Source organism: Melozone crissalis, unplaced genomic scaffold (genome assembly GCF_028551555.1).
Source record: "Melozone crissalis strain CALT ecotype California unplaced genomic scaffold, PUWL_Pcris_2 ptg000063l_1, whole genome shotgun sequence".
NCBI lineage: Eukaryota > Metazoa > Chordata > Aves > Passeriformes > Passerellidae > Melozone > Melozone crissalis.
In genome coordinates, this window is record NW_026535841.1 from 1,083,148 (window position 1) to 1,105,321 (window position 22,174).

General features: G+C 54.4%; 1 protein-coding gene across 1 annotated transcript; it reads left to right on the forward strand.

The window, feature by feature from the left end:
- The first annotated feature begins 9,060 nt into the window (after positions 1 to 9,060).
- Positions 9,061 to 21,627, forward strand: LOC128945313 (Fc receptor-like protein 3). Its single transcript, XM_054289040.1, has 8 exons — positions 9,061 to 9,091; positions 9,767 to 9,787; positions 9,877 to 10,113; positions 10,342 to 10,596; positions 11,105 to 11,374; positions 11,464 to 11,766; positions 20,987 to 21,073; positions 21,554 to 21,627. Exons 1-8 carry the CDS (start codon positions 9,061 to 9,063, stop codon positions 21,625 to 21,627), a joined length of 1,278 nt encoding a protein of 425 aa, XP_054145015.1.
- Positions 21,628 to 22,174: the final 547 nt, after the last annotated feature.

The window sequence follows — 22,174 nt, forward strand, 5'->3', positions numbered from 1 at the left end:
GACCCTCTGGGCATGAGGACACCACAGACATGGCCCATGCTGGCCCATGTCACCCCCATCAGCTCATGATCCCATGCCCATGATCCCATCCCCATGGCCACATCCTCATTGTTCTTGTCCCCTTCTGTCCCTGCATCCCAGTTCCCTTGTCCCTATCCCCAGAGCTACCTGACCCCAAAGGTGCCAGTCCCCACATTCCTGTCCCAACATCCCCATCTCCAAATATCTGCCCACTGTTCCTGTCCCCAAAGCCACCCTACATCCTCAGTAACACCAATGTTCACTGTGGGTAACATGGACTGGCACTGCTGGCATTGGGGACCTCAGGGGACCCCAGAGCCCCTCTGTGCCCCCTCCCCATCCCCAGGGGGTCATGTTCATGCCCAGGGCACTCACCCCACAGGATCAGCGCCACCTTCCCGGCCATCCTGGTGTCCCCAGCCATGTGCACTGGCTGTCACTTGCTGCTGTGGCCACCGCTCCCCTGGCTTGCGGCTCTTCAGATGAAGGCGAAGGAAGTGAGGTCACATCCGTCCCCACATGTAGGTGGCCCTTGGTGTAGGGGCAGGGTGGCCACAAGCTGGGGACAGGCTGGGGTCAAGGCTGGGGGGCACTCAATGGGACATGGAGTTGGAGGATCAGTGTGTTTGGGGGCCCAGAATGGGTGTCCAGGGGAATGGACATCCAAGAGATAGGGTCCATAGTAATGGGGATATCCAGGGCTGTGGGGACTCAGGGATGGGAATCCCAGGGGAGTGTGGGCTCCAGGGATTTGGGGTCATGGGATGGGGATGCTGGGGGAATGATGGATCCTGTGGGAATGGAGGTTCCTGAGACAATCAAGGTTCTGGGGGAAGGAGGATTTCAGGGGATGGAATGAACAGGAGAAGGTTCCTTGGGAATGGGGGCCCTGGGCCATGGAGATCCTGGGGAACATCAGTACTGGGATGAGTCCCAGGGATTGGAGGATATAAGGTATGGGGGTACCATGATTTGATTTCCGGGGGAATGGAGGTCTCAGAGATGGGCAGTGGCTGGCAAGCCCAGCGGTCTCAGCTCCCTCCCAGGGTGCCTGAGATTTTGGGGTGACGCAGGGCCCAACACTGCCCTCCTGGGTTGCTCATTTGCTGGGCATGGGGGTCCTTGGTAGCTCGGCCTTTGTGCCCTCCCTTGCCCTTCACTTCTTTGTGTCCTTATTTCTCTTTTTTCCCTATTTTCCTCAATTTTGTGCCATGTACCCTCAGCTCTGGTTCCTGACTCAGCAATCCTGGGGAGCACCTGAACAGGGAAGGGGTTGGGGCAACTGAGGGCAGGGGGAAAATGGGGAGCAGGAGGTGCAGGGAAGGGTGGGGAGGCTGTGAGGGATGGAGGTGTTGGGCTGTGCCCCCTCATCACTTTCTTTTCCCTAGACAAGAAGGAGAGGCCATTTGTGCTGAGAGTCAGATGGGAAAGGGCGGGGGGTGGGGGGGGGGGGCGGGGTTCTGTCCTGGGGTGGCACATCCTGGGGACCCCTGTCAATGCAAGTGTGGGGCCCAGCCATGGCCCAGCCCCACTGCACAGGGATGGCCATTGCCCAGCCCTGCTCTGGCCAGCCCCAGGTGGCAGCCAGCACCTGAGGGTCCCCCTGCCCCATTGGCTTTGATTCTGGCAGCTTTAGAGCTGCTGCAGAGGTGAGAATTCTGTGGGTGGAAAAAGGCCTGCCTGTGGTTTGCTCAGCTCTGCAAGAAGCACAAAGCCCAAAGCAAGCAGCGCCTCTACGAGGGCCTTTGATGGTTTTCAGAGCAGGGCTGGCTGGAAATCCCCCCCTGCAGGGGCAGCGAGAGGGAACCAGTCCAGAAATGCAGCAATTGATCATTTTGTCCCTTTGCCGAACAGACTGAGCAAGCCACAAAACTACTGCAAATCCCACGACAATCTGCTCAACAACCTGACCTGGACCTTTTTCTTGAACAAAACCTGCAGCCCTTTGGAAACTCATGGAAAGAATGTTTGGATTCTGAATGTGCACACCAGAAAAGAGGGGAAAGTGTGGAAATACTGAGCAAGGGCTGCACACACGAGGGTCTGGGGAACAGGAGTGTCACAGCAGGAGCAGGGAGTGCCCAGGCAGGGGAATTGCGGGCAGGCTGGAGTGGATTTACCAGGGAATCAGACCCTGAGACACACACGGGCATTTCCACAGATTCCTGTGCACTGTCCCAAGGATGGACAGAGCTTCCTCCCTTCCTTCATGGGAAGTCAATCAAGTTTCAGGGTTGGAATGAGCAAAACGGGGAGAGTTCCTAAATATGGCCCAAGAAAAGGCTTCCTTCAGGGCTGGGTTGCTGCCCAGTAGGCAGGGAACAATCCCATGGAGCTGTTGGACACTCAGGGAGATTCCACACTCTCTGTTATCCACAAGCAAACGCTGCTGGGGAATGCACCAATGGGCTTCTAAAGGGAACCAAAAAGACTCATTTCATTGTGGTTTTTTTTGTGTTTTTACTGTGAGTGACTTGTTGGGTGAGCAACTTTTAAAAGAATGCTATAAACCTGAACATTTTATACCTTGTCAGTTTGATTTTTGCTGAGTATGTTCTGTATTAGGGAAAAAATTTTTGTGGGAAAGATTTTTGCTTTTATTCTACAGATGTGTAATTTTTTCTGAACCAATAGGGCATCAGGTGTTGCCTGGGATGACTTATTGAAGTGAAGGGGAGAATCGACCATCCTGGTAATGCATCGAACTCCAACTTTATTGATCAATCCATCACCTTAAATAACAGTGCTAACGAACGCCATGAATATTCTGTAATCCAATTTCATGATAGGCTAACAGAGAAACTTCTAACCACTCCTCTTGTTTTAGAATACCTACAATTGTTTATTAAAAACAGAAACCAAAACAGAAACCAGAAACCAAAACAGAAACCAGTGTTCCCAAAACTTCTACATCTGTTCTCAGGATGGCAGGCCTTCCCAGAGACGGTGTTCTGCTTGTTATGGGAAGACAATCTGAGAACTCCATTGTTTATAGAATGATGCCTGAGAGAGTCTAATTGTTTATACAAATCAGAAGGCTGAGAACTGTTAGAAACTGCTTTACTTTTCCCTTATACTTTTCTCTCAATTGTATGTCTCATGGCCTTTTCTTTAAGTCATTCCTCAAAAACTCTCCAACATTTCCCCTGTTTTTTTCTTTTTTAAGAAAGGAGGTTAGTTTGCAGGTTTTTTCTATTATCTTACTATTTTTTGAATGCAACAAGGTAAGATAATGGTGAAGTTTTTCCTCACAGAAACTCTTGTGGAGGAGACATTATCTCCTGTTCACTATCAGGGACAAAGAAAAGAGAAGGGAACTCCTCCACTACGCTTGGCAACACTTTAAACTTCAGAGCAGCTTCATGTGGGCCTCGTAACAAACTCCAAAAGTGCAGACCCCACTCTGCCAGGGCTCAGCTGCACCAAAAGGCCTGAGGACAAACAGGACACTCAGAGTCAGAAATGTGATCCTGTGGAGAAGGATCAGAACCAGTGCTCAGAGGTGGAATAATGATAACTTGCTTAAATAACAAGATCCACCCTGCGCTTGGGCTGGTATTCCATTCCAGGCTCTATCTCCACAAATTAAAAATATCCCTGTGGGTAATTTCCTAGGTGTCATAATAGTAGAGCCTTTACACTGGTTATAAAGCTGTTTAGACACTATTTCCAGGTTTAGAGATGAATCCAGAGTAGCCCATGTCTGTTTATGCTGACTCATCCTTTGAAATTTAGAGTAATCAAAGCTGAACTGCAATTATCTAATGCTTGATTGGGATCTCTTCTTATAGGGCCTACAACAGAATGTTGTGTTAAAGGCACCAGTTTTCTACATCTTATTGAGGCTATATATGATGTACTTTGAGCTTTAACCCCTTTTCAAAATACACTGTACCTCCCACTGATAATAAGCCAAGATTTTCTGCTCATGCGATTCATAAAGGTCTAAAGCTGAGGCAGTGTTTAGCTCTGTCTCATTCCGTAGTGCCCACTCCCAATTATATTCCCAGGTCGTCCGGCAACGGCGTGCTACGGCCTTATCAGGCATTGCACGACAGGTGGTAATTGGACTAAGAAAAGAAAGCTGTTAACTGTTTTCATTCATGCAACCTGGAGAGGAGGTGAAAAAGTCTGAAAATGATTCTTTCTGTCCTTGAAATTATCACATCCACCTTTTTTCATGGGTTTCTCAGAAATGTTCAAAGTCAGTTTTTAGTCTGTAATCCTTTAGTCATTTGGCTCAAATGGCATCAGCTGGGCAATTCTCAGTCCTTTGTTAATTTGGAGTCGTGAAAAGATAGTATGCATTTAAAGCACTTAAAATATTTGACCTAACAGACTTATTTGCAAGTCATGTAAATCACTTAAATCTAATTCAAACTTAACAGAATCTAACTTAACTTACTTAATAATACTTAACAAAAATTAATTTTCTTCAAATCCCACACAACTCAAACCTATATATAATTTAAACTTAGAAGACCTCGAACCCAACCGAAAACAAGCTCAACAAACTTAACCTTAACATTTAATGGCACTTAATTGATAACTTAACTTTAACTACTTAATAACAAATAAAACTTACTATAGAAATAATATATAACATTTACTATCACTCACTCACAGGCCTGACTCCAAAACACTCAACCAAAACAACTTTTCTCACGTTTTTTGCTGCAGCACTTATACCAAAAAACACACTCACAACATCTCACTCATACAATCAATCCAACACATCTCAACATTTTTAAACTTTTCAAAACACAGCTTTAAAGTCTAATGTTCCACCGGCCCAGCCATCCGGGCTTCTGATGTTTAAAGTCTCTGGTAATACAGATGTTTCCAAGACAGCATACCCAATGCCGAGCCAAATAGGCTGAAATTTGACTCCTGCCTTCATTTACGCTGATCTGCTTTACAGTCTGTGCTGGGGAGAACAAAAGATCTTTCTAACTTAGGTGAAAAACATCCTGACAGCAACAGTCCTTGGTGTCGCTTGTTTAGTTTCACTGGTCTTTTAATTGCAATAGGAATCTTTTCTTTTGTTGACAAAAGTCACAGTTATTACGGCTGTTAGATCTCAAACTGTAGCTCCTGCTGGCTACGGGGCGGAGGGAGAAGCGCTCCCGCTCGAAAAAGCACTCTGAAGTCGGAATCCGCTAAGGAGTGTGTGACAACTCACTTGCCGAATCAACTAGCCCTGAAAATGGATGGCGCTGGACGCTCATCAGAGCCCAGAAAAGATGTCGGTCGATCTAAACAGCAGGACGAAAACTATCAATGCACAGCATGATTGCTCCTCCATCACCTGCTCTCTGATGTCCAGTCACTGTTCCCAAGCAGCAACTGGCCGCCCGTGGACATCTGGCCCCCAGTTCACACATGAGGGCGATGCGGCTCCGGTCGCTCCCCCCGCGGCGCTCTTTGTTCACTTCCGGCGCGGCGCGGCTTGGTTTCTGCGGCGGCGGCGCGGCTGCTCCCGCGCAGTGGCTCCGCTCTCGGGGGCGGCGCGGCTCGGCTCCTGCGGCGGCGGCTTTTGATCTTCCCGCCGCTGCCTCCGGTGCGCCCATGCCAAGTTCGGAGTAGCACAGCACTGCAATTCTACCATAAATCGCCGAATTCACACATTTCCATTAATCCGTAAACCATATGGAAAATCCCTTTACCGTAACTATAAGTCCAAAGTCCTGTTGAATCCTTCTGCTAATTCATCTCTGCTTTGCGCTGCGGGTCACTCCCTTCGCGGCGGTTCAGCTTCGCCCGCGGTGGCTCCCTGTGGTGTCGGGTTGAAGGCTCCCTGTTGCGGAGGATTAGAGGCTCCCTGCTGCGGAGGGTTAGAGGCAGGAAAAGGTACCGATGATGCAGCGATGACTTCTGAAGGTGCTTGGCATTCCCGGCGCAAGTGGCCCGTGCCTTCCCATCGGCAGCATTTCGTGCGGCCCTCTTTATTTGATGCTGCAAAGGCAGCGGACGCTTGAAGAGGTGCAAAAGCGGCTAACACCTGACTCTGAGAGGACCTTGCCTGTTTTCGAAAACCTATTCCTATCTGCTTGAGTACATCCGCCACAAAAGCCTGCTGCCCGGTAGGAATAAGAGCCATCCTCTCTAATGCTTCCTCTACAGTCCAATCTGCACCTAAAGCATTAAGTATGTTTCTAGTAGCAGAATTACAATTTTGAAGGACACACTGCCTGAGTAGGACCCTGGGCAAATATTCTGGCATGCCTGCTCTTTCAATTGCAGCAGCAGCTTTATCAACAAAAACGCCAAATGACTCATCTCTGCCTTGCTTAATTCCTATAGACACTGGTATCCCTCCTGGTTCCTTTACCATATCTATCGCGAGTCTGACTAACCGCATTGCCTCCCGGCACTTTTCCGGACCTATTAAAGCTTGTGCATCAGTACGATGGAAAGGTCCCAGACCCATAAGCTCATTTATAGTGATACCATGCAAGGGGTCCCCCGGCTGCCTTAGAACTGCCACACATTCATTAGCTAAAGCTTGCCAGTGGGCGTTAAACAGCAATTGTTGATGTTGAGTAAAAATTAATTTACTATCCCACGACAATCATTAACAAGAAGGATACTGGTGTCAAAAATATAATCGAGCATTTGCTTAGCTGGTTCGCTTTTAAATCCAAACTGACTAACAGCAGCTTGCAATTGAGATAACAATTCCCAGTCAAGAGCACTAATTGCGGCTTGAATTCCTCCACCAGCCTGAGGGTTAAAGACAACCGGACAAACCAGCTCCGGAGCCGAACTTATTGGCTCTAGATCTCCCTTTTCAATTGCATCTTTGGCCAGGGCAGCCCACGTATCTCTTTCCCTTGCAATCGCCTCTGCCAAGTGGTTTTCCGACCCAGGGACCGGCTGATTGCTTGTCGGGAACGGAGTACACGTATTTGGCCCCAGCTGCTGAGACGCAGCAGGTACGGGAGAGTCAGAAGTGCTCTGTATAGCCTGCGGCAAAGCAGACAACAAGGCACCCCGCGGAGCTTGGCTCGTTAGGAGCGGCTGCGAAGCGGGTAATAAAGCAGTCTGCGTAGCCTGGTTTATAGGCTGGCTCGTAGCCGGGCTTGTAGCCTGGCCCATTAAGGGGGGCTGCTCGGCGGGCAGCGAGGCGGACTGCGCCTGGCTCATAGTGTGACTCATAGCCTGGCTCTCCAAGGGAGGCGGTGAAGCAGGTAATAAAACTGTCCGCGTCGCGGGGCCAAGAGGAGTTCCCGCGTTCTTATCAAATTCCCTATCTTGATCATAGTGTTTGTTACGATCGTGAGCAGCAGTGGCTTGATAAGCAGCCCTTTTTTCAGCTTGAATTTGCAAAAGCTCAGTGTTAATGACCCGCCATAATTTACCCCACTTTTTAGCAGTTTTATCATCATCTAACGTAGCCTGCCACAATAAATCACCAAATTTACGCCACTCAGACAATTCGTGAACTGTGTGAGGATTTATAAAGACCCCCCTTTCTAGGCCATAAGCTAAAAGACCCGGTAATTCTTTCTGTAAATATATTCCCTTAATTTGCCGTTTTTGCAAAAGGGTAATAAAAAGTTCATATGCAGCTTGCCTTTCCATACCTATGTGCGCACGTTGCAGCTCTTCAAATCAAGGTCGCGGCCGCATGTATCGGACGAGCCTATCTGTATAGTCGCTCGCAGCGCGGCACGGGCCGGTGGGTTACCCTCCGCTTTGTCTTCCGCGCTTCTTTGCCGTTCCGGCTGCAGTTTCGATCTTACGGAACCTGAACCTGGCTTCACTTCGCGTGGCGTTCGCTTCCCCGTGGTGTTCGCCATCACGGTCGGAGGTCACCATATATTGAAGTGAAGGGGAGAATCGACCATCCTGGTAATGCATCGAACTCCAACTTTATTGATCAATCCATCACCTTAAATAACAGTGCTAACGAACGCCGTGAATATTCTGTAATCCAATTTCATGATAGGCTAACAGAGAAACTTCTAACCACTCCTCTTGTTTTAGAATACCTACAATTGTTTATTAAAAACAGAAACCAAAACAGAAACCAGAAACCAAAACAGAAACCAGTGTTCCCAAAACTTCTACATCTGTTCTCAGGATGGCAGGCCTTCCCAGAGACGGTGTTCTGCTTGTTATGGGAAGACAATCTGAGAACTCCATTGTTTATAGAATGATGCCTGAGAGAGTCTAATTGTTTATACAAATCAGAAGGCTGAGAACTGTTAGAAACTGCTTTACTTTTCCCTTATACTTTTCTCTCAATTGTATGTCTCATGGCCTTTTCTTTAAGTCATTCCTCAAAAACTCTCCAACAATGACTGAGCCAGGAAACTGGGGGACCTGACCCAGGGGTGAGTGGGGCAGAGCCCCAGAGCATCCCAGGACAGCCCTGGGATGCCCCATGGTGGGGGCTGTGCTGGGCTCTGAGTCACCCCACAATCTGAGGAAGCCAGGGAAGCATCTGTGACCTCCGTGCCCACCCAGCCATTGCCCATCCCTGACATCCCCATTCCCCTGGGAACCCAACCATGGGACACCCATTGCCTTGGTCTCTCCTCCCTGGGGACCCCCATCTCAGGACTGCCAGTGCCCAGCACAACCATTCCCTTGATCCCATCCCATGGGCTGCTTCTTCCCCCAGAACCCCTATTCCCAAGGGTCCTCTTTTTCCCCCTGCACCCCTAACCCTGCCACCCACATGCCATGACCCCAAATCCCTGGGGACACTGTTCCCACAGCACCACCATCCCTGAATGCCCCCAGGCATGGAGACCTCAAATCCCCTGGACCCCCATTCTGCTGGACACCCATCCTTGGTTCCCCACATCCCCTGAGCCCCCTACTCCTGGCAACACCATCTCCCACCATGTCCCCAGGTTGTCCCCTACTGTATCTCCACCTTTCCTCCACCCTGCCCCAACCAAGGGCCATCTACACATGGGGACGAGATGTGACCTCGCTTCCTTCCCCTTCATCCGAAGAGCCACCACCCAGGGGAGCGGTGGCCACAGCAGCGAGTGACAGCCAGTGCACATGGCTAGGGACACCGGGATGGCCAGGAAGGTGGCGCTGATCCTGTGGGGTGAGTGCCCCGGGCATGGGCCTGAAACCCCGGGGATGGGGAGGGGAGGGGTCACAGGGGGGCTGCAGGGTCCCCTGAGGTCCCCAATGCCAGCAGTGCCAGTACATGTTACCCACAGTGCACCTGGGTGTGACTGGGGATGTAGGGTGGCTTTGGGGACAGGAACAGGGAGGCAGGAATTTGGGGATGGGGATGTGGGGACAGGAATGTGGGGACTGGCACCTTTGGGGTCAGGTAGCTCTGGGGATAGGGACAAGGGAACTGGGATGCAGGGACAGAAGGGGACAAGAATGGTGAGGATGTGGCCAAGGGGATGGGATCATGGGCATGGGATCATGAGCTGGTGGGGGTGACCTGGGCCAGCATAGGCTGTGTCCATGGTGTCCTCATGCCCAGAGTGTCCGCAGTGTCCCCATGTTCTGCCTCAGCCAAAGGTGGCCTCGGTGTCCCTGTTCCGAAGGTGTCTGTGACACAGGGATGTGGTGCATGGGTGGCTGTTACACATACATGTCCCCCTGCCTCTCCAAATCTTTTGGGGACCACTTACACATAATTTCTAACAAGAACTGCTATCCCCATGGGGACAGTTTGGGGACAGTCCTCATACCCCGTTCCCCCTGTGCCTCTGTCCATGTAGTGCCACCCTCAGCCATCCTTGTCCCTTCTCCCTTCCAGCCCAGACCCTCGGCCTCACTGGTGAGTCCTTGGGGGAATGCCATGGCCCCACCCTGCTGTCCCCAGCCCTGCACTGGCCCTGACAGGCTGGTGTCCTCTGTCACCCACAGGTGCCCAGATCACCCAGCTCTTGGTGGAGCCCCCCTGGAGGCCGGCAGTGCTGTGGGACCGGGTGACACTGACCTGTCAGGGCTTGGGGGCCACCAGTGCCACCACCTGGTACACGGATAAGGACGGGGAGCGCTGGTGGCAGGAGGGACGCGAAAACTTCACTGTCACCAAGAGTGTCACCTACACGTGTTACAAACCTGACTCTGGACTCAGCCCACCTGTGAGAGTCTCAAAAGGTGAGGGATATTTGACTGTCCCCAGCCTGGCACTCACATGGACCCCAAGGGCTCTGGATGTGCTCTGGTCCATGGATCACCTCCTGGTGTGACCAGAGCCTGTCCCCTGTTCTGGGGAAATCCCAGTGCTTCCCAGAGTAGGGGAACCCCTGTGTTGGAATTGGAGACCCCTGGTGCCTTGGGGGGTCCTGGTGCCATCAGGTGTGACAGGACCCCTCTGTACCCCAGGCTGGCTGGTGCTGCAGGCGCCGGCGCGGGCGCTGCTGGTGGGGGACATGGTGACACTGCGCTGCCAGGGCTGGTGGAACAGCACAGTCACCTCAGTGTCCTTCTACCACAATGGGAAGAAATTGGAGAGGTTCCATAAAGGCACTGAGCTGTCACTGTCCCCCCTGCAGCTGAACCACAGCGGCCACTACCTCTGCAGGGGCCAGGTGGTGTCACAGTGGAGAGAGTCAGAGCGGGTGACAGTGAGAGTGCACAGTGAGTTCAGGGATGGGGACAGGGAAGCCCAACATCCTCCAAGGATTTCCCCACCACTGCTTAGTCCTTTATCCCTCCCTTTACTCCTCCCTGGGTCACCCCAAATTTCCCAAGTCCCTCTTGATTTCCCCCATGACTGTCCAGTTCCCCTTACAGATCCGTCATCCCTCTCTTTGTCCTCTCCAGCCCTCCCTGGATTCCCCACCCCTTCCAACGTCCCTGCTCCCCCCTCTGCTCTCCTTTCTATCCCTGGGTCCTCCTGCCCGTCTCTGAACCTCAGATCATTCCCTGAGTCTCCTCAGTCTCTCGTCTGGTTCCCCATCCCTGCCTGGGTCTCTCCCTCTTTCCACGGGGTCTCGCCATTCTCCCCAGGTCCTACAATGCCTCCCAGGGTCCCCTAATGCTCACTGGGATCCTGTCTGCACCACTCCAATCCCCCTCTTTCCCTACCTGTATCCCCCTGCCCCTCCTGGGTCCCCAATCCCATCTCTGTCCCCCACTCCTGCAGATGTCCCACTCTCGGGAGTGTCCCTGTCAGCGCAGCCGCCCAGGGGACAGGTGGCACTGGGGGACCGCCTGGTGCTGAGCTGCATGGTGGCTGCAGGGACAGGTCCCCTGTCCTTCTCCTGGCACCGGGAGGGCTCGGGGGCACTGCTGGGTACCGGACCCCGCCTGGAGCTGCGCCACATTGGGGACAATGACAGCGGCCAGTACTGGTGTCGGGTCAGCGACAGGGACAGCGTAGCTGAGAGTGACCCCCTGAATGTCACCGTCCTGGGTGAGTGGGACACTCGGGCTGGGGGTGACCCCACCCATGGCACCCCTATCCCACTTCACCAGGTGCCAGCCCTGTCTCTTTCTCCACAGTGCCTGTGGCCAATGCTACCATCACCCCACGTCCCCTGGCACACCAGGTGCATGCACGTGACAACGTGACCCTGCGCTGCTCAGTGCAGGTGGGCTCACGCCCTGTCACCTTCACCTGGCTGCACAATGGGCAGGAGGTGGCCTGGGGTTCCCTCCTGGAGCTCAGGGACATCGATGTGGGACATTCAGGCACCTACCAGTGCATGGCCACCAACCAGCAGGGAGAGGATGGGCACGGCGTGTTCCAGGCCCTCAGCCCAGAGCTGGCCCTGGCGTTGGCACCTGGCTCACCCTGGGTCACAGGTGGGATCACCCAGGGTCACCAGGGAGTGCAGGACCCCTGGGGTGATGGGTGACCCTGATGTGTCCCCCTCTGTTTCTTGCAGTGGCCGCAGTGGTTGGTGGGGCCCTTTTGTTCCTGCTCCTGCTCGTGTGTGTCATTGTGGCCTGGCACCAGAGGCACCATATGGGTGGGTGACCATGGGGGAACAGGGATCCCAGGGAGCTTTAGAGGTTCCCAGAATTGGGGAGCAATAGGGATGCACCCACAGCCCTAGAATTGTGACCTTGTCTAGGGGTCCTGTAGGGTTTGGGGAGGTGCTGGAGTGTCCTGCGGGGATGCTGGGAGTTCTTTCAGGGGTCCTGGTGGGATCTGAGGGATCGCTGTCCCTGCTGGGCTTTGGGTTCCGGACGCTGAATTGGTGGAGGGCACTGGGGAGGTTCATGAATTCTGGAGGGCTTCAGAGATGCTTGGGGGTCCTAAGGGGAATTGAGGGTCCCATGCAGGTTCAGAAATTTTGAGAGGCGTCAGGGCCTTGGGGACCCCAAAGTCACCCCTTCCCTCTTTCCTCTGCAGCTGCCAGGAAGAACCAGGAAAGGTGAGTGAGGGGCTAAAACCACACTCTCCCCTTTTACCCCAACGCCCAAGACCTGCCATTCTCTCCCCCACATCCCCTTTATTCCCTCAGGGCCCCCCAGGATAACCAAACCTCTCCAGAGGAGGGGGAGGTGCTGTACACCCACGTTGTGGTCACCAAGAGGGCAGGGGGTGAGTATGGGGGGGGACAGACACAGAGGGACATGTCACCCACGACTGTCACCCCACCCAGATCCCATAGGCCATGTCTCTCGCAGCGTCCCCCCGTGCCACCACCCTCCAGGATCCCCAGGTGACCTACGCAGAGCTGCGGGGACCCCAGGGGCGACCGCAGGAACCCGGTGAGATCTACGGGAATGTGCTGTGACACTGGGGGGAACTGGGAGGCACTGGGGTTTGCCACCCATGGGCACCCACTCGTGTGTGTGCTGCTGCTAAAAACTGCCCCTCTCCCTCCCCGTGAAGGCACAAAGATCCCAAGGGGCTGAGAGAAGAACAATTTCCTGAAACATCAGCAAGAGAGAATAAAACCAACAGTATTAGCAACAAGGTTCAGAGTTTAAATCGTCACACATGGACCAATTTCTAGGGAAAGCCACAACAAGGAACAAACCATAGATATTTCCCTCAGCATGTTTCTCTCACCAGAGGAACTGGCAGGGCCCTGGACCTTCCTTGCTCTGATGGCCAAAGAGGCTTTCAGGAGGCTCTGGATTCTCTTGTTCCACGTCCCAAACCCCTCCTCTGCTGTGTTCCATACACGAGGATGTCAAAAAGGTCCTGTGGTGGTTCCGAAGCCTCCCCCTTTGCCAGCCCCCCCCCCCCCCCCCCCCTTGACAGGATTAGACCATGGCCCAGGTCGGGTTTCAGAGACAGGGAAAGTTTGATGTCTGGATGTCTGGAGACCTGTTGGAACACCTATGTGTGACAGGAGTGGGCCAGGCCACGCTTTTGGTGAGAAAGGGCACTGTCTGTCCATCAGTCTGTCAGCCATGCCCCACTGGGGACAGTGTGACGCTCTGCCAAAACCAGCTCCTGGGAGGCCGTGTGACCAGAAGTGTCATCTGGGGAGAGGGCCCAACTGGCTTAAAAGGTAGAGTGTAAGGTGGCCAGGTCCCTGACCCTGTCTTCTTTTGAGGTGTCTGTCCCCTCCATGCTGGAACCCAGGAATTGACAACTCATTTAAATGAGGAATATCTTTGAAAGGAAATGGGAGCGTTCCTGGAATGGAAAGAAGACCCATGTCTAAATTGCTTTTTAATTTAAAAGATGATGAGGCTTACAGGCAAAAGTGAAGCAAAAGGAACAACACCTCGTTCCTGGGACATTTATAGACCAGAACAGAATAAACAACACAAACCCAGAACTTTCCGTCCCGCTCAGCCCTGTTAGATTTTGGGGCAGGTATAATTACGGCCAGCAGGGGGCGCTGCAGAGAGCACTCTCGGCCAGCAGGGGGCGCTGCAGGGAGCATCAGGACCAGCAGGGGGCGCTGCAGGGAGCACTCCCTGCCAGCAGGGGGGGCCCCGATTCAGTTCCATCTCCTCAGGGGCCATGGCGGCCTCGGACGGGAGGGAGGAGGGGAAATCGCTCCTTTTGTAAACTCACGGGCACCAGTCAGTCCCAGCTCCACCACTGGCAGCGGGCAGAAGCCGCCAAGGCAGCAGGTTGGATTCCAGTGCCCACTGGCAGCGTAGCAGTGTCCCGGGGCCAGGCACACACCCTGCGCAACACCTGTGTTTGCTCTCCATGATCCCGAACAGAAGGAAGGCAGCGCCTGACACCAGGCAGATCTCAGGTCCACCGCAGCACCTCTGGTGGCCTTACACCACAATTCCTGCAAACCCTCAGCCTTTCAGTCAGGTGAGGCGGGCAGGGATGCAGCAGCTTTGGGGACACCTGGAATCCAGACAGGGTCCCTCCCCTCAGCCCGATCACAGCTGTCGTCAGAGCCACAGCTCGATATTTCCACACTCCACACTTTTCCCTCTTGTCCGGCAGCCACAGCCGGAACCCAAACATTCTTCTCAGGCTGCTCCAAAGGGCTGCAGGGTTGAGACAGGAGGAAGGAGGGACGCCATCAGGTTTTTGAGCAGAGTGTTGTGGGATTTGCCAGGTTTTTGCGGCTCTCTCAGACCCTTGCTACAAGGGACAAAATGATAAATTGCTACATTTCTGGATTGGTTCCCTCTCAGCTGCCCCTGCAGGGGGTTTTTCCAGCCAGCCCTGCTCTGAAAACCATCAGATATCCTTGCAGAGCCAATGTTTGGGCGCCCTTTTGGTTTTGTGCTTCTTTCAGGGCCAAACAAACCACAGGAGGCCTTTTTCCCCCACAGAATTGTCATTTCTGCAGCAGCTCCACACACCCAGAGCCCCTTGGAATCTGTCTGGGGTGAGCCCCAGGCCACCAGCACCTTGTGCGGGCTGTGCTTGGCCCTGGGTCACTCCAAATTCTGAGGAATCCAGGGAAGAAGTTGTGAATCACAGGTCCACCCAGGAACTGCCTATAGCTGGGACCTCCATTTCACCTTGAAATCTAATCATGGGACCCCCATTCCTTATGTCTCCCCCTCTCTGGAACCCCTATCCTAGTACTGACATTCCCTAGTACTGGCATTGTCCAGGACCCTCATTCCCAAGGAACCCTCTCCTGTCCATTCCACCCCCTGAAATCCCCCTTTCCCCAGGACCTTGATTCTCCCATGACCCCCTTTCCTATGGGACCCCTCATTCCCCCAGCATCCCCATCCCATAACCCCAAATCCCTGGAGCCCACATTCCCCTGGGACTCCCATCTGTGAATCCCCAGCCCTGGGCACCCCTATTCCAAATGCACCCCCATCCCTGGTGATTCCCCATCTTCAGGACCTCCATTCCCAGGGACCCCATGCCTGGAACCCCCCATTCCCCTAGACAGCCAGCCCTGGCTCCCAAAACCCTCTGAGATCATCACTCCTGGGAACCCCATGTCCCACTGTGTCCCATCCAGCCTTGTCCCCACCCTGCCCACAGCCTGTGCCCAGCTTGTGGCCACCCTGCCCCCACTAGGTGCCAGCTACGCATGAGGATGAGACCTCACCTCGCTTCCTTCCTCTTTGGCCAAAGAGCCACCACCCAGGGGACAGCCACCCCCGACAGCATGTGACAGCCAGTGCACATGGCTGGGGACACTGGGGTGGCCGGGAAGGTGGCGCTGCTCCTGTGGGGTGAGTGCCCCAGGCACAGACTTGACACCACGGGGATATGGATGGGGCGGAGCACAGGGGAGCTGTGGAATCTCCTGAGGTCCCCAATGCCAACAGTGCAAGTCCATGCTACACACAGTGGATCTTGGTGGGGCTGGGGATGTAGGGTGGCTTTGGGGACAGGAACAGTGGGGCAGCAATTTGGGGATGGGGATGTGGGGACAGGAATGTGGGGACTGGCACCTTTGGGCTCAGGTAGCTCTGGGGATAGGGACAAGGGAACTGGGATGCAGGGACAGAAGGGGACAAGAACAGTGAGGATGTGGCCATGGGGATGGGATCATGGGCATGGGATCATGAGCTGGTGGGAGTGACCTGGGCCAGCATGGCCGCTGTCCCAGCATCCCAGTTCCCTTGTCCCTATCCCCAGAGCTACCTGAGCCCAAAGGTGCCAGTCCCCTGTTCCTGTCCCCACATCCCCATCCCCGAATTCCTGCCTCCCTGTTCCTGTCCCCAAAGCCACCCTGCATCCCCAGTCCCACCCAGGTCCACTGAGGGTAACATGGACTGGCACTACTGGAATTGGGGACCTCAAGGTACACCACAGTCCCCCTGTTCCCCTCCCCTGCCCATCCCCAGGATGTCAGGCCCATGCCTGGGGCACTCACCCCACAGGAGCAGCGCCACCTTCCCAGCCATCCCAGTGTCCCCAGCCATGTGCACTGGCTGTCACTTGCTGCTGTGGCCACCGCTCCCCTGGCTTGCAGCTCTTCAGATGAAGGCGAAGGAAGTGAGGTCACATTTCAACCTTATGCGTAGGTGGCCTTTGGTAGGGGCAGGGTGGGGACAAGGCTGCATAGTCTGTGGACATGATGAGGGATGCTGTAGGCAGGAGTAGGGGGCTCAGGGGATGTGGGGAACCAAGGATGGGTGTCCAGGAGAATAGGGCACCAGGAGAATTGGGGTCTCCATGCCTGGGGGGTTCCACAGCTGGGGGTACTGTGGAAACATGTTTCCCAGGGATTTGGGGTCATGGCATGTGGGTGCCAGGGTTGGGGGTGCGGAGGGAAAAGGAGACCCTGGGGAATAGGGGTTCTGGGGGAGGAAGCAGCCCACGAGATTGGATCAAGGTAATGGTTGTGCTGGGCAATGGCAGTCCTGGGATGGGGGTCTTCAGGGAGGAGAGACCAAGGCAATGGGTGTCCCATGGTTGGGTTGCCAGGGGAATGGAGGTGCCAGGGATGGTCAGTGGCTGGGTGGGCACAGGGGTCAAAGCTCCTTCCGGGGTTGCCTCAGATTTTGGGGTGACTCAGAACCCAGCACAATCCCCACAGTGCTCATGGCCAGGGGGGCAACCAAAGGTTGTCCTGGGAGGTTCTTGATCTCTGCCCCACACACTCCTGGGCTTTTTCCTGTCACTCCCATTTCCTGGCTCAGCGACCTCAGCAAACATGTGATGACCATTTGGCTGAGACAAAAGTACACATCCGTAGAATAAAGGCAAGAATCTTTTCCCACACCATTATTTTCCCAATAAAAAATCAATCAAACTGACAAGGTATAAAATTAGCTGGTTTATAGAATACTTTGAATCATTGCCTTCCCAACAAGTCACTCACAATGAAAACACAAACAAATCACAAAAAATGAGGGGTTTTTTCTCCCTTTAGGAGCCCCTTGCTGCACCCAAGGGCAGCATTTGCTTGTGGATACCACAGAGTGCGTGGAATCTCCCCGAGTATCCAACAGCTCCATGGGATTGTTCCCTGTCTGCTTGGCAGTAACCCAGCCCCTAAGGAAGCCTTTTGTTGGGCCATATTTCGGAATTCTCCCCATTTTTCTCATTCCCACCCTGAAACTGGAATGACTTCCCATGGATTCAGCTCCCAAAATGGGAGAAGCTCTGTCCATCCTTGGGACAGTGCACAGGAATCTGTGCCCGTGTGTGTCTCAGGGTCTGATTCCCTGGTAAATCCACTCCAGCCTGCCCGCAATTCCCCTGCCTGGGCACTCCCTGCTCCTGCTCTGACACTCGTGTTCCCCAGCCCCTTGTATGCAGCCCCTGCTCAATATTTCCAGACTTTTCCCTCTCTTCTGGTGTGCACATCCAGAACCCAAACATTCTTTCCATGAGGTACCAAAGGGCTGCAGGTTTTGTTCAAGAGGGAGGATACAGGTCAGGTTGTTGAGCAGATTGTCGTGGGATTTGCAGTAGTTCTGGGGCTCTCTCAGTTCCTTGCTGAGAGGGACAAAATGATCAATTGCTGCATTTCTGGACTGGTTCCCACACAGCTGCCCTTGCATGGGGAGTTTCCAGCCAGCCCTGCTCTGAAAACCATCAAAGGCCCTCGTAGAGGCGCTGCTTGGGCTCCCTTTGGGCTTTGTGCTTCTTGCAGAGCTGAGCAAACCACAGGCAGGCCTTTTTCCACCCACAGAATTCTCACCTCTGCAGCAGCTCTAAAGCTGCCAGAATCAAAGCCAATGGGGCAGGGGGACCCTCAGGTGCTGGCTGCCACCTGGGGCTGGCCAGAGCAGGGCTGGGCAATGGCCATCCCTGTGCAGTGGGGCTGGGCCATGGCTGGGCCCCATCCTTGCATTGACAGGCATCGGGAAAGGAATGCTCAGGGACATTTCCAGAACTGCCACACCCGGGACAGGACACCCCATGCCAGGATGTGTCACCCCCTGGACTGGTTTCCCCCAGATCATCCCCACAATAGGGACCTCGCAAGGCAGGATCCTCCTGGATGTGCCCTCCCAGGACAGACACTGCCTCCCTTTGCCATCTGACTCTCAGCACAAATGGCCTCTTCCTTTTTGTCCAGGAAAAAGAAAGTGAAAGTGTTGAGGGAGCACAGCCCAACACCTCTATCCCCCACAGCCTCCCCACCCTTCCCTGCACTCCTTGCTCCCCATTATCCCCCTCCCCTGGCTCCCTCCAATGCGTTCCCTGCTCAGGTGCTTCCTGGGATTGCTGAGCCAGGAACTCAGGTTGAGGCTACATGGCATAAAAGTGAGGAAAAAAAGGAAAAAAACAGAAATAAAGAAAGAAAAATTAAAAGGCACGGGAGGGCACAGAAGCAGAGCTACCCAGGACCCCCATGTGATACCTGCACAGGAAACAAGCATCCCAAGCGGGCAGCACCTGGCCATGGGTCACCCCAAAATCTGAGGCACCCAGAGAAGGAGCTGTGACCCCCATGCCCCCCAGCCACTGCCCATCCCTTACACCCCCATTCATTTGGGACCCCAACCATGGGAATCTGATTTCCTTTTGTCCCTCCTTCCCTAAGACGCCTTCCCTGGACTGCAGTTCCTCATGATCTCCTACCCCAAAGAACCCCATCCTGGTAATTCCAGTCCCTGGGAACCCCATTCCCTTGGGGACATTGATTCCACCCGGGCCCCCATTCTCACAGGGTTCCCCCTTCCCCTGGCACCCCCATCACTTGGCCCCCATCCCATGATCACAAATCCCAGGAGGCCACATTGTTTTGGCACCCTCATCCCCAAGTCTGAGTCCATCCATCCACTGGGACCCCCATTCCCATGGGAAATCATCCCTGGGCACCCCATTCTTCTGGACACCTATTTCTGGCTCCCTACACCAACTCAGACTCCAAATTCTGGCCCCACCATGTACCCACCATGTCCCACAAGGTCCCCACCCTGCCCCCCTCCTGTCCCCACCCTGCCCCCACCAAGGGCCATCTACACATGGGGACGAGATGTGACCTCGCTTCCTTCCCCTTCATCTGAAGAGCCGCCAGCCAGGGGAGCGGTGGCCACAGCAGCGAGTGACAGCCAGTGCACATGGCTGGGGACACCGGGATGGCCGGGAAGGTGGTGCTGCTCCTGTGGGGTGAGTGCCCCGGGCATCGGCCTGACACCCCGGGGATGGGCCCTGGTGAGGCAGAGGCTGGTGGGGAGGGGGCATAGTGGAGCTGCAGGGTCCCCTGAGGTCCCGGAAGGCCGCAGAGCCAGAGCATGAGGTGACCAGGGCTGTGGGGTGGCTGTAGGGACAGGAGAGGGCGGACAATAATGGGGGGACAGGCATTTGGGGAACTATCATGGGGCTGGTGGCTAAATGAGCCTTAATTGGTGTTATTCTAGGCAAGCTATTACACCTCCAGAGCTCAGCCCCCAAGGGGACTGAGTGCCAGAGGCCAGCTCGCTCAGACCGAGGCCGCGGGTCAGCCCCTAGCAAGCAGGGGAATATTCAGCTGTTATAGTGATTAGGCAGCTCTTATGATTTCAGCTTTGCTTGCTAAGTAGCTTTATCTTGGCTTGACGCTCCAGCAGACGGTAGAGAGAGAAGGAGAAGACGCCGGCTCTTTCACATGTATGGCTTTATTGGAGGGGTTCGTGAAGGGTCTCAGCACTTCTTCTTCCAAGTTTGTAGGGGTACAGTATGCTACTTTTATACCCTTGGCCCAGTTCCAATCCTGACCAATGGCAAGAGGTTAGAAGGACCATAAGTGACCAATAGTAGGGTTAACAAGATATTGCCTTACATGGCTATAGGGATAGGTTATAGGGCGGATGTCCCTGGAGTCAGGAAGCTTTGCTGCTATGTCAGCATTTCAGATTTTCCATGGGGCTTTGGCTAAAGTTGATTGTTTCACTACAGGGTCCCCCCTGACTCTCAGCTGCCTCAGCACCCCCAGCCCCCTGCAGACCCGAGCTCCCCTCCTGCACCTGTTCTACCGGGACAGGCAGGTGGTGGGGGGCCCGCAGGGGTCCCTGCAGCTGCTGGTGCCCACCATGGGGGTCTCTCACTCGGGGAATTACAGCTGCAAGGTGCACTCTGAGGGGGGGCTGTGTGGAAGAGCAGCACCCAGATCCACGTCACCGTGCGCAGTGAGTGTGGGGATGGGCACAGGGAGCCCCCACAGCCTCCTCGGGTCCCCTGCCTGGGTACTTTGATGTCCCCCAGACACCTTTCTTGGGTACCTCCATCTCTGCCCAGTGTCCCCTCACCCCTCCATGGTGTGACCCCATCCCTGACATCCCCCATCACACCCATCCCCTGTCCCTATCCCCCACACCGGCTGCCAGCCCTGTCTCTGTCCCCACAGTGCCCGTGGCCAATGCCACCATTACCCCTGCTCCCCTGGCACATCAGGTGCGCACAGGTGACAGTGTGACCCTGCGCTGCTCAGTGCAGGTGGGCCCACCCCCTGTCACCTTCACCTAGCTGCACAACAGGCAGGACGTTGCCTGTGGTCCCCTCCTGGCATTTGGGGACATCGATGTGGGACATTCGGGCACCTACCAATGCGTGGCCACCAACGAGCTGGGATAGGACGGACACCGCGTGTTCCGGGCACTCAGCCCTGAGCTGGCACTGGAGGTGACACCTGGCTCACCCTTGCTCACAGGTGGGCTCACATGGGATCACTGGGGTGTTCAGGACCCCCAGAGTTCAGAGTAACCCCGATGTGTCCCCCTATGACCCCAGCAGTGGCTGTGAATGTCGGCAGGACCCTCCTGTTCCTTCTCCTGCTTCTGGCTGTCCTCGGGGGTTGTCACTGGTGGCACCACCAGGGTGGGTGACAATGGGGGGGATGGGGGTCAAGGTGTGAGGGGGGGCCCTCAGAGTGGAGGCAGAAATCAGGGATCTGGTGGGAATCAGGGCTAGAGTGGGGATTTGGGGGTCCCGTGGGTGGTTGGAGCTGCTGAGGTCCCAGGAAGGTTCAGGGGTCCTGGTGTCTCCACTGTCACCCCCTCCCCTTTCCCTTGCAGAAACCAGGAAGCTCCAGGACAGGTGAGTGGGGGGCTTGGGCCAGGACTCCCCTCTCCCCCTCCCCAGACACCACCCAGACCCCCCCATCCCCACATGTCCTCCCCGGAGCAGGGGGCTGTGCTCAACATCCACATCATGGGCACCGAGTGGGCAGAGAGTGAGTACAGGGGGGCACAGGGACACGTCACCCACGGGTGTCACCCCCATCCAGGTCCCCAGAACTGCTGTCACTCTCACAGCCCCCACGGGTGTCCCCCAGCCCTGCTCCACTTTGGGATCCAGAAGTGACCAACACGGAGCTGTCAGGACCCTACAAGGGACATTGCGACCCCCGTGACTACGAGGACATCCTGTGACAGTGGGGGCACTGGGGGGCACTGGGGTCATCAATTCCCTTCAGTGGTCTCTTCTTCATCTTCACAGGACCCCATGGGGCTCCTCCATCCCTCTCTGAGTGCTGGGGAAGCACATATTCCCTCATATTGTTTATCTGCGCAAAACACAAGGCTCACACTTTAAATTTTTTAAATATTTAATAAGGGAAAAATATTCAGTAAACAACAGGCTGAGTGCTGGACAACTGCCAGAGGCACACGGTTAACTACAAGAATTCTTCTTACATACCTTTTCACTGAATTGGTTAAATGCATACTCAGGAGAGTTATAAATTTTCAAGCATTCTTTCCAGTTCACATGTTCCAGGAATTCTTTTGCTTGGTTTGACCCTTGATTCATTTTCATGAAGTACATGCCAGAATGCAGAGTAAATTTATATATTTTATGTCCTCACAAGGTCCCCCTGTTCTGTGGTTTGACAGTTCTTGATAACTGAAGGGTCAGTGGTAAATTCCTCTTTGCATTCTTTCTTTTGATATTTATTTACTTGCTACATTTCAATGTGTT

Bases quoted from the DNA above. Each gene is read 5' to 3' on its own strand.
- LOC128945313 (XM_054289040.1), top strand. From the start codon at position 9,061: ATGGCCAGGAAGGTGGCGCTGATCCTGTGGG. The intron at 9,788-9,876 runs GTGAGTCCTTGG...TGTCACCCACAG, and splicing joins CCAGACCCTCGGCCTCACTG to GTGCCCAGATCACCCAGCTC. The intron at 21,074-21,553 runs GTGGGTGACAAT...TTTGGGATCCAG, and splicing joins TCACTGGTGGCACCACCAGG to AAGTGACCAACACGGAGCTG.